This window comes from Carex rostrata, chromosome 19 (assembly GCF_964058835.1).
Source record: "Carex rostrata chromosome 19, lpCarRost1.2, whole genome shotgun sequence".
Taxonomy (NCBI): Eukaryota; Viridiplantae; Streptophyta; class Magnoliopsida; order Poales; family Cyperaceae; genus Carex; species Carex rostrata.
This window is the reverse complement of record NC_135936.1, coordinates 7,784,862-7,800,517: the sequence shown is the minus strand read 5'-3', so window position 1 is coordinate 7,800,517 and position 15,656 is coordinate 7,784,862. Positions and strand designations below refer to the sequence as shown.

The 15,656-nt window shown below is 37.2% G+C and overlaps 1 protein-coding gene across 1 annotated transcript; it reads left to right on the top strand.

The window, feature by feature from the left end:
* The first annotated feature begins 11,957 nt into the window (after positions 1 to 11,957).
* LOC144571343 (nicotianamine aminotransferase 1-like) lies at positions 11,958 to 15,237 on the top strand. Its single transcript, XM_078320608.1, has 7 exons — positions 11,958 to 12,302; positions 13,193 to 13,532; positions 13,688 to 13,906; positions 14,049 to 14,108; positions 14,217 to 14,372; positions 14,472 to 14,565; positions 14,916 to 15,237. The coding sequence occupies exons 1-7, from the start codon at positions 12,004 to 12,006 to the stop codon at positions 15,047 to 15,049; spliced, it is 1,302 nt and encodes a 433-aa protein (XP_078176734.1). The 5' UTR covers positions 11,958 to 12,003; the 3' UTR covers positions 15,050 to 15,237.
* Positions 15,238 to 15,656: the final 419 nt, after the last annotated feature.

The following is a 15,656-nucleotide window of genomic DNA, read 5'->3' as shown; positions in this document are numbered from 1 at the left end:
TCGGGCTAACGAACGCTCCGGCTGCATTTATGGACATGATGCAGCGAGTGTTTCACGACCTATTGGATTCAACTGTGGTGGTGTTCATCGATGACATCCTGATATATTCAAGGTCACGTGAGGAGCATGAGGTACATCTGCGGATAGTGTTACAGAGATTGAGGGATCATCAACTATTCGCAAAGTTTTCGAAGTGTGAGTTCTGGCTTGAGAAAGTGGCCTTCCTTGGGCACGTGATATCAGGTGAAGGGTTGGCCGTGGATTCAGAAAAGATTCGGGCGGTGACCGATTGGAAGAGGCCAGAAACAGTTACGGAGATTCGCAGTTTTCTGGGGCTAGCCGGATATTATAGAAGGTTCGTACTTGGATTCTCACAGTTAGCTGCTCCCCTTACGAAGCTTTTGCATAAAGGTGTGAAGTTCGAGTGGGGTGCCACTCAAGATCAAAGTTTTGAGGAGTTGAAGAGTCGGTTGGTAACTGCACCGGTTCTTGTCATGCCCATCACCGACGAGGAGTATACCGTCTACACCGACGCATCCGGATCTGGTTTGGGATGTGTATTGATGCAGAAGGACCATGTTATAGCATATGCTTCTCGGCAGTTACGATCACATGAACAGAATTATCCGACCCATGATCTGGAGCTAGCTGCAGTGATCTTCGCTTTAAAGATTTGGCGGCATTACCTGTATGGAGTAAAGTGCCGTATCTTCACGGATCACCAAAGCTTGAAGTATATCTTCACTCAAAGGGAGTTGAATTTGAGGCAGAGGAGATGGTTGGAGCTGATGAAGGACTACGATCTGGATATCCAGTATCATGCCGGAAAGGCAAACGTGGTAGCAGATGCGCTAAGCAGGAAGAGTCAGATCAATCTGGCATCGATTATCACCAGCGAGACACACCTCCTTGAAGAAATGAGAAGAATGAATCTGCACGTGGGTGCATCCCGTGAGTTTGCATTGGAAACCTCATCTCGATTGATTGGAGCGAGCAATAGTGCAGGTACAGCTACAGTTGCCTCGATTATCTTGGCTGCGGTCGAGGTTCGACCAGAGTTACACGAGCAGATCCGAGCAGCACAACAAGAGGACCCAAAGTGCCAGAAATTCCGACAACATTTCGAGTCAAAGGCAGACTCGCCATTTCAACTCCACGAAGATGGTATTCTGCGGTTCCATGACCGCATATGCGTTCCGAATGTCTCAGAACTGAAGAATCTGATTCTGTCAGAAGCACATGACTCGGGGTATACCATTCACCCTGGTGAAGTCAAGATGTATCAAGATCTAAAGCGATATTTCTGGTGGCCAAAGATGAAAAGGAACGTGCAAAACTATGTGGAGAAATGTCAGGTCTGTCAGCAAGTTAAGGCAGATAGACGGAAGAGGGCGGGCTTACTAAGACCTTTGGAGATACCCATGCGGAAATTCGAGTCTATCACTATGGACTTCGTGACTGGATTTCCGAGAACCGTTGGACGATATGATGCCATATGGGTGATAGTGGATCGGTTGACGAAGATTGCACACTTCATTCCACTCCGGATCGAGACATCCGGAAGAGAGCTAGCCGATTTGTTCCTGCAATACCAGTTTAAATACCACGGATGTTCGCGACACATTGTCTCCGACCGAGACACTCGATTTACATCTCACTTTTGGGGAAGCTTTCAAGAAGCCATGGGCACGAAACTGAGATTCAGTACAGCCCATCATCCGCAAACCGACGGTCAATCCGAACGAACCATACAAACATTGGAGGACATGCTTCGATCCTGTGCTTTGAGTTTCCGAGAATCTTGGATCAACCATTTGTACTTGGTAGAGTTTGCGTACAACAATAGCTACCATTCGAGCATTGGAATGTCACCACAAGAGGCACTTACGGGACAGCAGTGTCGCACACCGCTGTGGTGGGGACCCGCAGGTACGTATTCACCTACCGGGCCTCAGATGCTGGAAGAGATTGCCGAAAAGACGAAAGTCGTTTTGAGTCGGCTTAAGTCGGCCCAAGAGAGACAAAAGAAATATGCAGATGTGCATAGAAGACCGTTGGAGTTTCAAGAAGGGGATCACGTGTGGCTTCGAGTTTCACCCGTCAGGGGTGTACACCGATTTGGCATATCAGGCAAGTTGAGTCCTAGATACATTGGACCGTTTCAGATTTTGAGGCGAATGGGACCGGTGGCATATGAGCTTGCATTGCCACCAGCATTGGACCGGGTTCATCCGGTGTTTCATGTGTCACAATTGCGCCGATACGTACGAGATCCATCTCATTGCATTAATCACTCGGACCTGCATGTCCAAGGTGACTTGTCCTATCAAGAAGAGCCAATGTAGATATTGGACCGAAAAGAACAGCAACTACGGAGCAAGACGATTAAGCTTGTCCTGATCAAATGGGGACGCCATTCGACTAAGGAAGCAACATGGGAACATGAGGAAACCATTCGTGAGAAGTACCCGGAACTATTCAACGAATTAGGTACGCAATTTAGTTCAGAGGACTGAACTTTATTCTAAGGGGGGGAGAAATGTTACGTTACGAAATTTTTACAATTAAATTAAAATGATTTAAAAGAAAGAATCAAGTAAATTGTGTTAATAAAATGGAAGTTTAAACCTTAATTAAGGTTTCCCTAAATAAGTAAGTTAATTGTGAATTGAAATCGCGTCGAAATTTCGAGATTTCGGAACATTATAGGCTCAGTGCGGATGGGGTCCATCCGCAGTGCGGGTAAGGGTCCATCCGCAGTTGGGTAAGGGTCCATCCGCAGTTCGGGTGGGGTGCATCCGCACTCATGAAATTCTGTGTTGGTCCAAAATCGGCTAAGTAGTGAGTGCGGATGGGGTCCATCCGCAGTGCGGGTAAGGGTCCATCCGCAGTGCGGGTGGGGTTCATCCGCACTAGGCTCGGATTTTTCTTGATTTTGGTCTGAAAACTTTCTAAGTCCCGAGTGCGGATCAAGCCACCCGCAGTGCGGATGGGGGCATCCGCACTCAGGGTGATTTTTGCCCTAAAACTCAAATCCAACCTTCTCTCTCTCTCTCACTTCACCATTTCCCCATTTCTAAGTTATTTTCGTCCAAGAGAGAAGGAAAAGAGCCCGTGAGTTTCCGTTTCTTTCAGACTCCCGATTGTTGCAAGAAATCGAGTTTGGAACCGAGAAAGCAGCCGAGGATCTCTCCGAACCCTTCTATTTGGTATTTCTTTCTCTCCTTATTTCTTTCGAAAACTCGAATTTTCTCGATTTCTCAGATTCTCGTTTTAAACCCGAGATTTGTGTTCGAATTGCTCGAGGACTAGTTCCTCTACACTCCTTACTAATTTGTTTGCCAATCTTTTTCCGATTTATGAAATCTGATTTCTAGGGTTTCGTTCCAAAATTGAAAGTTAGCATAATCGTGATTTGATTTGCTTAACCCGACCAATTAGACTTGTAATCGGTAGGGTTGCCTCCTGATCGTGAATTTTTAGAACATTTAACGGCTGATTTGAGGTTTTGACCAAATTAGGGTTAACCAAATGGTAAATTGAAATGAACCGAGAACCAAAGTAGTGAAACGGTGATTGATGGTCACCAAATGGAGAGTTGTATGGTCCAGAGGACCTAGATGAGATTTTGTGTAGTTTTAAAGGATTTTGGTAAGAAAGAAGGAACCGAAAAGAATTGATTTAGGACTGTACAAACCCTAAGTAAACGTATGGACCACTGAATCCAAATTAAACCAAGTATACGTATAATATAGGTGTAGGCTCGGTCGAGCAAGAACTTGCTAGACAATACGAGACGTCCGATCCTTAAGCTAAGCGGTACGCTCGTCATAATAAGGTGCGGGATTCTTGGACTTGTTTGATACTTTATTTTCAGGAATTAAACTGTTTATTCGTTTTGTCATGTTGAATATCATTGATTGCATCACTGAATTGCGTAGAGCATTTGCATAGCACAATTAAATTAAACTCGAATTGATCTGAATTGAATGATTTGCATGCTGGTATGGTTATAGGTTATGTTGATCTATTGTGATCTGATTTTGATTGAAAGTCACCACGAACTGTGTATGTGAATGTATGTGAATGTATGTGAATGGATTTACGAAGTTAAGCACTTGGATCCAATGAATTTGCCAAGTCGGGCTGTATGCTGACTTGGATTCCCAGGATCCTAAATGGCCTTAGGTGAACGGCCCTCGATATTCCCAGTACCGGTTGGGACGAGGGAGGGTGATTATGTTATGAGATGTGTGATTGGAAATCGTGGTTGACTTGTGTAACGTCTATGGCTCGGTAGCATTTTCCTACGTGTTAATGCATTTGAACGGTCGATTGAATATGACGAATATTGGAAACGATTCTAAAGTGGATTTTCTTTACATGATTTGAACCAGACCTTAATAAACTGTTAAGCCAAGCGGTTGCAGATGGGTGTCAGATAAAGGGTCCAGCGGTTGGCCATCTGTAGGTGTCAGTAACCCTACAGATGTGGGTTTGATAAAGGTTCAGCTCGAAAGAACATCTGTAATTGCTACAAGCCCTACTGAACTGAGTTAGGAATCGAGTTAAGCCAAAATATATGTTGTGTTTGAGATTCATCTTGGAAATTCCGTAAACTGTGTTTCAGGTTGATTAACTGTTGTCGAGTAGTGGCATTTTGTTATTTATGTTTTCTTATATAACTGTTTGCATTGTTGTTGTTTGGGTTTCATTATTGAATATAGAGTTTGATTGCAAGTCCAATAATTCAAATGTGGCAAATTCGCACTGAGAATTTATTCTCACCCCCACCTTCCCCGTTATTTTACAGGTATTGGTGCGACTGATTCCGGAGAGGCACGAGAGTAGTAGGCCTTAGTAGCTTACCAGTATATGACCCTAGATATCTTTTGTTGTATAGATTTAGGGTAGGCCTCGTGGTTGGTATCCGGATGAGATACTTTTGTTGTATTATATGCTGACCAGACTGTGTACTCTGATATATATATTAGAAACTTGTTTGAATTGCTTGTTGTTTGGTTTGAAATGTGAGTAGCCTTGTAAGCATACACGGCGTTGTATGCTTACGGCGGGGGACTGTTACGACCCGTGGCCGCATACTGTAAAATTGAATCTTGTATACAGTAGAATTTTCAATTGAATCTTGTATACTGTAAAATATATATTGTAAAATTGAATCTTGTATACTGTAAAATTTTCAAATAATACTGTAAATTTTCAATTGAATTGTCTATACTGTAAAATGTAAAAAATGCTATATTTCAGTTTAAACTACAACCTGCAAACAATCATGTATACTGTAAAATTGCAAAATATAAACCATAAAATAATACCATGTATACTATAAAATTGCTAAATCTATACATACATCCATCATCACACAAAATCTGTTCACCACAAACAACATCTGTTCAACACAAGATAAAAATATTCACCGCAACATTCAGAATAGCATAATAGCAACAAAAAAAACTATGGACAAATAACTTTTACATTAAAAACCTCATGTGTTCATTGTTCGGATGAATAAGAAGCCTCATCACAAGAACAACACGTTCTTTTGAGATGTCATTCTGCATAATAATAAAATAAACAATGAAACAAATTCGATTTATAACAAATAAGAATTACAAAATAATCTTACAAGTTATTTACCTAACTGAAAAGCATATGCAGTGTAATCATGCATACAAACCTGTATCATACAAAATAAAACGCATTAAAGAGTACTCAAGTATTTCAACAACAAAAATAAAAAGATACTTACAGACAAATAAGGATTAATGAAGAACCATTTATCCTTGACAGGCGTCTCAAATTGCATGACACTCAGAACCATTTCAACCAACTACAAAACAAACTATCAAAAACATTCAAATCAAAATCAATGATGTATCAAGTAAAGTAAAATTACTTCATATATCCAGTAAAATTACTTCACATATCAAATTACTTCCTGTATACTGTAAAATTACTTCATGTATCCAGTAAAGTAAAATTGATTCATATATCCTGTAAAATTACTTATATATCCAGTAAAATTACTTCATATATCAAATTACTTAATGTATCCTGCAAAATTACTTCATATATCCAGTAAAATTACTTCATATATCTAGTAAAATTACTTAATATATCAAATTACTTCATGTATCCTGTAAATTTACTTCACGTATCCTGTAAAATTACTTCATATATCCAGTAAAATAAAATTACTTCATGTATCAAATTACTTCATGTATCATGTAAAATTACCATAGACAATTGAGCTGCTACTACTTGAAAATTACCAAAGACGATTGTGCAATGTAATCAAACTTGAAAATCTTTCGAAATTTGTAGTAAATTTACCAGACACGATTAAAAATAGATCTCCAATCCCATTGAACTCAAAAATTCGTGAAGAGCAAAGGTAAAACAAACAACAAATTGATGAAGGGAAATCAATGATTGAGGCTGCTGTTCCTCTTTGTTTGTCACCTATGCATTAATTAGGAAAATCAAAATTCAAAATCGGTTTGATCAAAAGAGAAAAGAACTGCATTTAATTACCTTGAGACATATATAAATCTATCAAAGGATGTGTAGATCAAATCCGGATTCGGATTCAGACCGCGATTTGATCTTTAACGGCAAAATCAAAGCCGTGTAGATCAATTCTACCTCCTTTCTTGCCCCGAAAAGCAACCCTCCAGTTTCAGCCCTAACTTCCCTCTTGTAAGTATTAGTACCAGTAGCAAGAGCAAATCCAGTCTCTGCCCCCACCTGTCGTATGCTCGTACTCCGTCGCTGCCACCCGTTTGGCGCTGTTAGGACCTTGCTTGAAAAGGATCAGTGTTAGGACCTTGCTGTTAGGACATTGCTTAAAATAATATAATAACAATTTTCAAAACATAAAGAAAAAGTGTCATTTCACTTGCACCAATCTTGTAAAATTCATCATTCAATGCTGTAACTTAAATAACAAATCTTATAAAAAATGTCATTCAAATTTTCAAACATCCAGAAACCTTCAATATGCACCAATACTGTAAAATTCATCATTCAATGCTGTAACTTAAATAACAAATCTTATAAAAAATGTCATTCAAATTTTCAAACATCCAGAAACTTTCAATATGCACCAATACTGTAAAATTCATCATTCAATGCTGTAACTTAAATAACAAATCCTACAAAAAATGTACTTCACATTTTTAAAATATCAAAATCGCAAATCTAAACTGGAAAATCACAAAATCGTAATATTTCAGAAAGAAATTTGTCGAAATATCATAAATCTACAGAAAATTATAAGAATAAGTGTAACCTTGAGTATGTGGATATCTATGTGCTCCCAATGATACTGGTAGCCGCTTTATTGATGGAAGTCTTATTCCCATCCCTTCCTTTGTCACTAATGGACTTCAACACCAGCGCCTTCTTCATCTTGTCATAGGCGGTGTCGTGTAGATCTGGATCGAATAAGGGGAATGAGAGATTGGAAAGAGAGATCAGAAAGAGAGAAAGAGAGATCGAAACTTTTGTTTCTGTGAGAGAAAGAGAGATCAGAAAGAGAGAAAGAAGAGAGAGAGATATTCAATTGAAAGAAGAGAGAAAGAGAGAAGAGAGAAAGAGAGATCAGGAAGAGAGAAAGAGAGATGAGAAAGAGAGAAAGAAGAGAGAAAGAGAGAAGAGAGAAAGAGAGATCAGAAAGAGAGAAAGGAGAGAGAAAGAGAGATGAGAAAGAGAGAAAGAAGAGAGAAAGAGAGATGAGAAAGAGAGAAAGAAGAGAGAAAGAGAGATCGGAAAGAGAGCTCGTTAGAAGAAAGTGGAGGACCGACAGTTAGAATGGAAGTTGGATAAGGTTGTGGACAGATGGTGGACAAAACCCAGTGGACAGAAACCTTTTCTCTAATTTATTGTATATTCGATCTATATATGTTTGTTCTTTTCGTGTTATACTAATAATTTTAAGAAAAATATCGTATTTCATTTAAATAATATTAAAATTCAGACTTATTAATAAAAAAAACATAAAAGATTTTTTTTTTTTTTTTAAAGAAAGTTCGGACCCATAAAAGTAGATTTTGCATTACGATATTGGGGCAGAAAAAAATCACGCTGAGAGGATTTATAAGAAGGAAACGGTAATGTAACTATAAAATTATTAAGAAAATAAAATAATAAGTATATCGATTTAAAAGAACAATACACTGAGGTCCTGTAGAGGCCAACCTATATCGAACATACTATGAGTGCCATTTATATTTTGAGATAAATAGTATTACTATGATTTATTGTATAATTTTGGAGAGCTATAAATCGGTCCGTTATGTTGTTAATATTTTTAATTATGGTGTTTTGTTAATTATTACCGTCGAATGTTGTGTAATTATTCTTTTATTAGTTAATCATACAAATTTGGAATAAAGGGTTTTATCATAATAATAAAGTTTTTTTTAGTAAAAAAATATTTATTTTCTTATTTGTGATATTTAAATATTGTCATTTTTAAATCTAGAAGTGTATTGTTTTTTCTTTCTGTAAAGTTTATGATTTTACCAGACTGATTGAATATATTTTTGTCAACATTACCATGTTATCAAAACAAATTTGCAACCCCCACAAATCTTCGAAACAAATTAATGTATGTTTTAATAAACTAACATGCATGTAGATTAACTATTTTATATATGTTGTGTTTGTATACATATAGACTAACTATTATATATCTTTTATAAATGTAGATAAACTAGCATGATTTATAATTATCTATGTTTACCTTTTTTACATTTTTGCTCCCTGAAAATTTGATCCATTACAATTATGTTTTTAATGTACAAAATTAGCATCAAACATATAACTTGAATATAATCCAACCAATATAAAAAAGCATAAAAAATTTCTATGCGCATAAATTTAAATATAAAATTACATTAATAAAAAAATAAAAAAATGAGATACCAATCCATTTACAAAACTAATATTATATACATGTTTTGTATGTCACCTACATATATATATGTTAGAATATAATTTAATTTAATTGTTTATATAAAACAAATAATAGTTATACACTAGAAAAAGTTTATCATTGTAATAATAATTCTATTTGATTATTTTTAATTCAAAATAAGTAATTCTAAAAGTTCATATATTCTTCAACTAAATTTCTAAATTTTATTGTTTAATTTGATCGGACAATTTGGTTCACTTTTTATCTCCTCGGACATTTGTATGAATTCGTATCCTCTAAGATATCTCAAACTTTACGTGACTTGATGGAAAATCCCAGACATTTAAATACGTTCTGCACGAATCTAAAAGTACACATATAATACTGACCCCTACATCACCCCCGAATAGGCACCAGACACGTCGGTCACGCAAAAGTTGAGATATCTCAGAGGATACGCACTCCATTTGTATAACCGTTGTTTAGATAACCATATGGCAACATCATATGTGATCTTTGGTGCCAAATTTAGTTTGCTCCAATATCCCAAAAAAAATGATTTTACAGAAATGTTTTTAGACATTTGTAGCATTCCGGGATACATATATATTTGCTTGTCATTATTCATCTCTCGTTTCAATTTAGTTAATATTATTATATAAAGAGGTCCGCAGCGTTTTATAGTATGTTAAATCATGAATTTTGAGCAATGTTTGTATTTCAGTAAATGCAACCTGATATTATTCACACAAACAAATCGTGAAATTGTTGTTTATTCACACAAAAAATCATGAAATTGTTGTCTAGTCACGTAAAACAACCTAGCTACTGATATTTATTCACACAAAACATTGTTTTTTTCGTTCCCCGCCCAATGTTGACATGGCACAACTTTTTATTTCTCAAGTGGATACCCAACTTCTTGGTTTCTCCTGAAAAGAAAAATGGCTAGGTACAAATCTACGCAGCATATCGTTATATTGCTGTTTTATTTAATTTAATTTGTATACACGAGTATTTATGATATCTATTACATAGCTCAATTTTAATTTATATTTATTTGTGACTGGGTATGTTAATCTAATGTATGTTTGAAGCAGTGTTGTAACTAGACTGTCACGGATTTTTTCGATTAACTGACTGATTATCTTCGATTATAGCTGATAATTTCCGATTAATCACTTAGCGGTACCCTGTTCATCCGATAATCACATACTGTTATTTAGAACACTAGCTAGTTTGAAGATGTGATAATATGTCATGTACAGCATGTGAAATTCTCCATCAAAGTTTTCAGATGTTGGACACTATGGCATGTAATATCAAATACTGAATAAAGTTACTATTGAACATGAAGGTAATACAAATATTGGATAGTATTTCCGTGGATAGACATTTGGAAAGATATAAACAGGCAATAATATTAATGTAGAGACGGTTCGTTTTACATCCAACTATTTAGCTTGTTGGGCCGGATCTAAATCATAACTCAAAAACCCAGCCCAACCCGCTTAATGTTTTTTTACTCGAAAAGATAAAATGACCATGCGAACGCGACTTATTTCTTTTTCACCTGGACTAATTGGGCCTAGGTGTGTGCGATATTGGGCCGATATTGTGCGATATCGTGCGTTTATTTTTTCCCTTGGATGCCTATGACACCAGAATCTTTTTCTGAGAATAATAGTGGTCACATTCCTTAGCAGTTGCTTTAGATTATTGTTTCTTCTTCCTGATCTGCAAACAAATAAGAATTATATATTTGATAAAGACTTGGTAACAATAGGACAAAATCATCTAGGGTGGGACAAAATCTTTGTCACATTGTTTCTCCTTTCTCTTTTAGGCCCTGTTTGGCGGAACTAATGGAATGGGAATAGGAACAAGAATACAAAAAGTTTGAACTGATTTTTACTGAGTGAATTTTCATTTTCTCACGTGAACAGTAATTTCTTTATTGCCGCCGAACACGTCCTTAGTTTCCTTTGAAAATAACAATTGAGAAAGTGAAGATGTCTTTGTGAGAAAGAGAAAATAAAATAATAATAGAGAATCTGGATCACTCTTAGTACGAGCACCGTATATAGAATTATTAAATTCAAACTGTTCTTTAATTATGACACATAATTTAAAAATGAACTATCTATGTGTAAATAAGCATCAAATTTCAATATCTTTAATAGGTAATTTTTTATAAAATTATTTTTTGAGCGTTGTTAAATTATTAAGCTAATCGTTGCCAGTGAATTCATGCACCAGGTGCTCTAAGAATCCAGCTTTCCTAAAGTAACTCAATTTTGGTATTTAGATCCGAACCATCCAATCTGTTTCAGCACGTGTTAAAGTGACCATGTGCCTTCCACTTCGGACCAGAATTGGCACGGATCTGATCGGATGGTCTAAGTTACGAATTCGTATCCTCTGAGATACCTCATATTTTGCGTGATTTTTTGGAAAATATCAACCGTTAAAATACATTCTGCGCGAATCTCCAAGCTCATATAATACTGGCCACCTACGTCACCCTGAATAGGCACCGGACACGTCGGGAACTCGCCGAATTTGTATCCCCAGAAGTAACTCCAATTATGAGTTTAGATCTGGATCGTCAGATCTATTTTTACACGAATATTAAGGATCGAATAGACCTGTAGACCAGTACATTCCCCGTTCCACCTCGGTTCGAATTTTGATCGGACGATGAAAATATATTCTCAAATTTTGAGCTACTTCAGAGGATCAGACTCGCCACGACGCCACCTCCGTTCAAAATTTCAAATGTCAACATTGGGCTTAATTTAAAATTCTGTGAATCCTTGTCTGCTTCGTAGTTCCTATAATCTTTTCGAATTCATATACGTAGTATTGGTAATCTGGTCCCACACTTAGACTCTTTAATTTTGCTTCTTTAACTTGCAACACAGATTCGGATATAGACTGCGATGCAGAAAATCAAATCGAGAATCGTTTTTGTTACAAAATTCAACTACTCCCTGAGTGCCGCCAAAGCTATCCGTGAACCGCTTAGCTACTTCTTAGCAACCCTCCTCTCCTCTTGTTTGATGGAGGAGAACGGTGAGAAGCCATCGATGGAGGCGGAGGCTGAGGAGAGATGGCGGTTTGGTCCGAACAAGGCGGTGGAGGTGGCTGGTGGCCGGAGCATCCGTGGGACCCTCACCAAGGTGATCGCTTGTGTTGAGGAAACAGGCCCGAGGCCGATGATCCCGCTCGGCCATGGCGACCCCTCGGTGTTTCCAAGCTTCCGCACCACTTCGATTGCAGAGGATGCAATTGTAGAGGCGGTCAGATCAGCCAAGTACAACAACTACTCGCTTACCAACTGTGTGCTCTCTGCACGGGTGTGAGTGTTGAATTCATTTTCATAAATTAATCTTTTTGAGTAATTGCAATGGGGAGCTAGCTTGATTTGGTTGAACAATTGGTTGGTCCGTATACCCTGCATTGTTCTGAGGTTCATAGTAGCTATAAGAGCTTTTCGATGAAAATCAAACTGAATTAATTGAGGCGCCTGAAATTTTAGGGGTTGGGTTTTGATCTGTTTTATTCATCCTAGTATGTTAAAATTGTTTCTCTGCTGTTCATGCAAACTGACTATGGCAATGGCATGTTGATGTTGATAAAGCGCTATTGGCAACTCCAAAAAGTAGTCTTTAGGAAAAAAAAAAACCAATCATTTCACTTGCCTGAACACAACATGGGATCTTTTGGCTCACAAATTCGTATTTAGTTGGTTGGGAATGGGAATGGAACAAGTGAACACCTAATTTTCTCAATTCGACAGAACATTATTTTTTTTCATAAATATGCCAAATAACCTTAACAACCATATAATATTTTTTTGGATGACCATTTTGTGCAACGGGGTTGACTAAGGTGAACAAAACATAGCCAAAAAATGAAAAAGAAAAATGTAAGGAACAAGATTACAAAAAAAAGTGTTACACTGGTAGGTCTGAACTTCACTTGTTTAAAGTTATCTAAACTAGACTAACATTGGACAACAGTATGGATGTTATTGTTGGTAAACAATAATTGACAAAATGCAGAACTTATACAGCATCTCTTTTGGGAGATTCTTTTTTATGCCACTGTTGAAGCACGCAACATTATTTCATAGGATTGCACCCTATTATTTTATGTTAAAATTTCTGGCGGTGGGTTTTTCACAATGATCTGCACAGCTGTAATTACAGACATTAATGAAATTCAGTTCTCATTAAAAAATTGCAGGGCAATTGCAGAGTATCTCTCAAAAGATCTTCCCTACCAGCTATCTCATGATGATGTTTTTGTCACAGCGGGTTGCGCACAAGCAATAGAGATTGTCATAACAGCTCTGGCCCGACCTGATGCCAACATCTTGCTCCCTCGGCCAGGTTTCCCCATGTATGAGGCACGCTGTACCTTCAGCAATCTCGAAATGAGGCATTTTGATCTCATTCCTGAGAAGGGATGGGTGGTTGATCTTGACCAAGTGGAGAAACTTGCTGATGAGAATACCGTCGCCATTGTTCTTATCAATCCTAATAATCCTTGCGGCAGTGTGCTTAAGTACCAGCACATGGAGGAGGTTCACATTTAATTTATCTACTTTGTATTGATTAGTGAATATAATAGTATGTGAAGGAGTTCTGTTGTGTATGTCAGATACTTGGCAGCAACTGATAATATGTGTGCATAATTTCTCTTGCTGATTGGTATCCTTGGCTTTGATTGTAATTGCAGATAGCCAAAACTGCAAAGAAACTGGGTATAATGGTAATTACTGATGAAGTGTATGACCATTTGACCTTTGGGAGCAACCCTTTTGTACCCATGGGGGCTCTTGGAGATATTGTCCCGGTTCTCACTTTGGGATCCATATCGAAAAGGTGGCTTGTGCCTGGTTGGCGACTTGGTTGGATTGTCACAACTGATCCCAAACACATCTTGAGGAAAAAAAAGGCATGCCATTTTTTTCCTTTATGAACTTTGCTTCTTTTGCTCTTTTGAAATGAATAAACGCTTTTAGTTTTTGAATTGTATTCTTCTTTATCCTAATTCCCAAATTAATATTGACTAAAATTGAACTTCCATTTTCTGTTAGTTTGTTGATACCATCAGAAGCTATCTGGACATCACAACGGATCCTGCTACCTTTATTCAGGTCTTCTTGAAACTTCTTTATTTACAAATGATAGCAAGTCGTAACTGAACTGTGGATATTATTAAATTTCTTTTGATTCTCTTCAATTTCATGCTTGTTAATTTACAGGGAGCAGTACCTGAAATTATCAAAAACACAAAGGATGATTTCTTTAACAATATAATTCATGTTTTAAGAGATACGGCAGAGATATGCTACAACAAGATGAACGATATCAAGTGTATTACTTGTCCTCACAAGCCAGAGGCCTCTATGTTTGTTATGGTAAGAGCACAAAAAGAAAAATAAAATAAATTAAGACTTGCTCCATCTCTTGGTTAATTTAAACGTAAACGTGCTCCAAATTTTTTACGATTTCTGTAGGTTAAGCTCAATTTGTCATATCTGGAGAATATCAGTGATGATGTGGATTTCTGTTCCAAATTGGCAAAAGAAGAGTCTGTCATAATATTGCCAGGTAATCTGCATCAATTTAGTTTACTGCATTTGGAATTATATTACGTGATTTGTTTTAAGTTTGGACTAAGCATTCTGCGTGAATTTTAATTCATACCAAGTACCTTTTTAGTAAGATTCCCCTTTTGTTTTCATTATTTAAATTGCACCCACTCGTACTCGTACTACTGGTTAACCCGCCCCCTTGACAATTTGGCCATCATCTTGGATCTTGATTTCCAACTAATTACGGCTGTTTGTTGTTATTACAACTCACAAGCTGATGGCACTCCAAGATTCAAATATTTAGTAAAAGATGCTTCTGAATTTGTTTACTGCAAGTAATTGCGTTTTGTGTGATTTATCTTGCAGGGAGTGCCCTGGAGATGAAAAACTGGTTGCGCATCACATTTGCTGTTGAGCCAACTTCTCTCGTAGTTGCACTAGAAAGGCTCGAATCGTTCTGCAAGAGGCATGAAAGAGTTGAACAAATAAGCCCTGGTTAAACTGATAAGGCAGTGATGACTGATGAACAAAGAGTTCGTTGTTGCTTTATACTTTGCATCCAATGCACAGTTGGGTGTTAATATTGTTGCTGTCGATCTGTGATATGTGTTGACTATTGAGTCGGTTAAAACACCATGACTGACAAACTATTGGTAAAATAATAAAGGCAGTAATTATTGGGTTTATCTATGTCCACCTATTATAAACGTTGCATCCAATTCACTGTCGGTTCATGTGTATGATTTAAAAGTTCTGATTATCCAAAAGTTGATTTTCTATCTAAAAAATGGTAAAAAGATTATAAAAAATGTAAAATTGTCTCTAAATATATTTTCACATGGTGATAATGTTTAACTATTCAAATTTGACTGTTTAATGTTCAACAATAGAGATAGATCCATAGCACAGGTCAATGTGTGATTACCCAGATACGGCCCTTTGGGCTCCAATACAGATACGCATCCGATACGTACCCAATACGCCCGCTGGCGTATCGGCTTATGTGACGCATCCTTTCTTTCTTGATATGGTCTCTGATATGGGTTAACTCGTCTGGATACGTCTAAGATATTCCTGGGATACGTTTGGACCACCGTGCACCGTGAT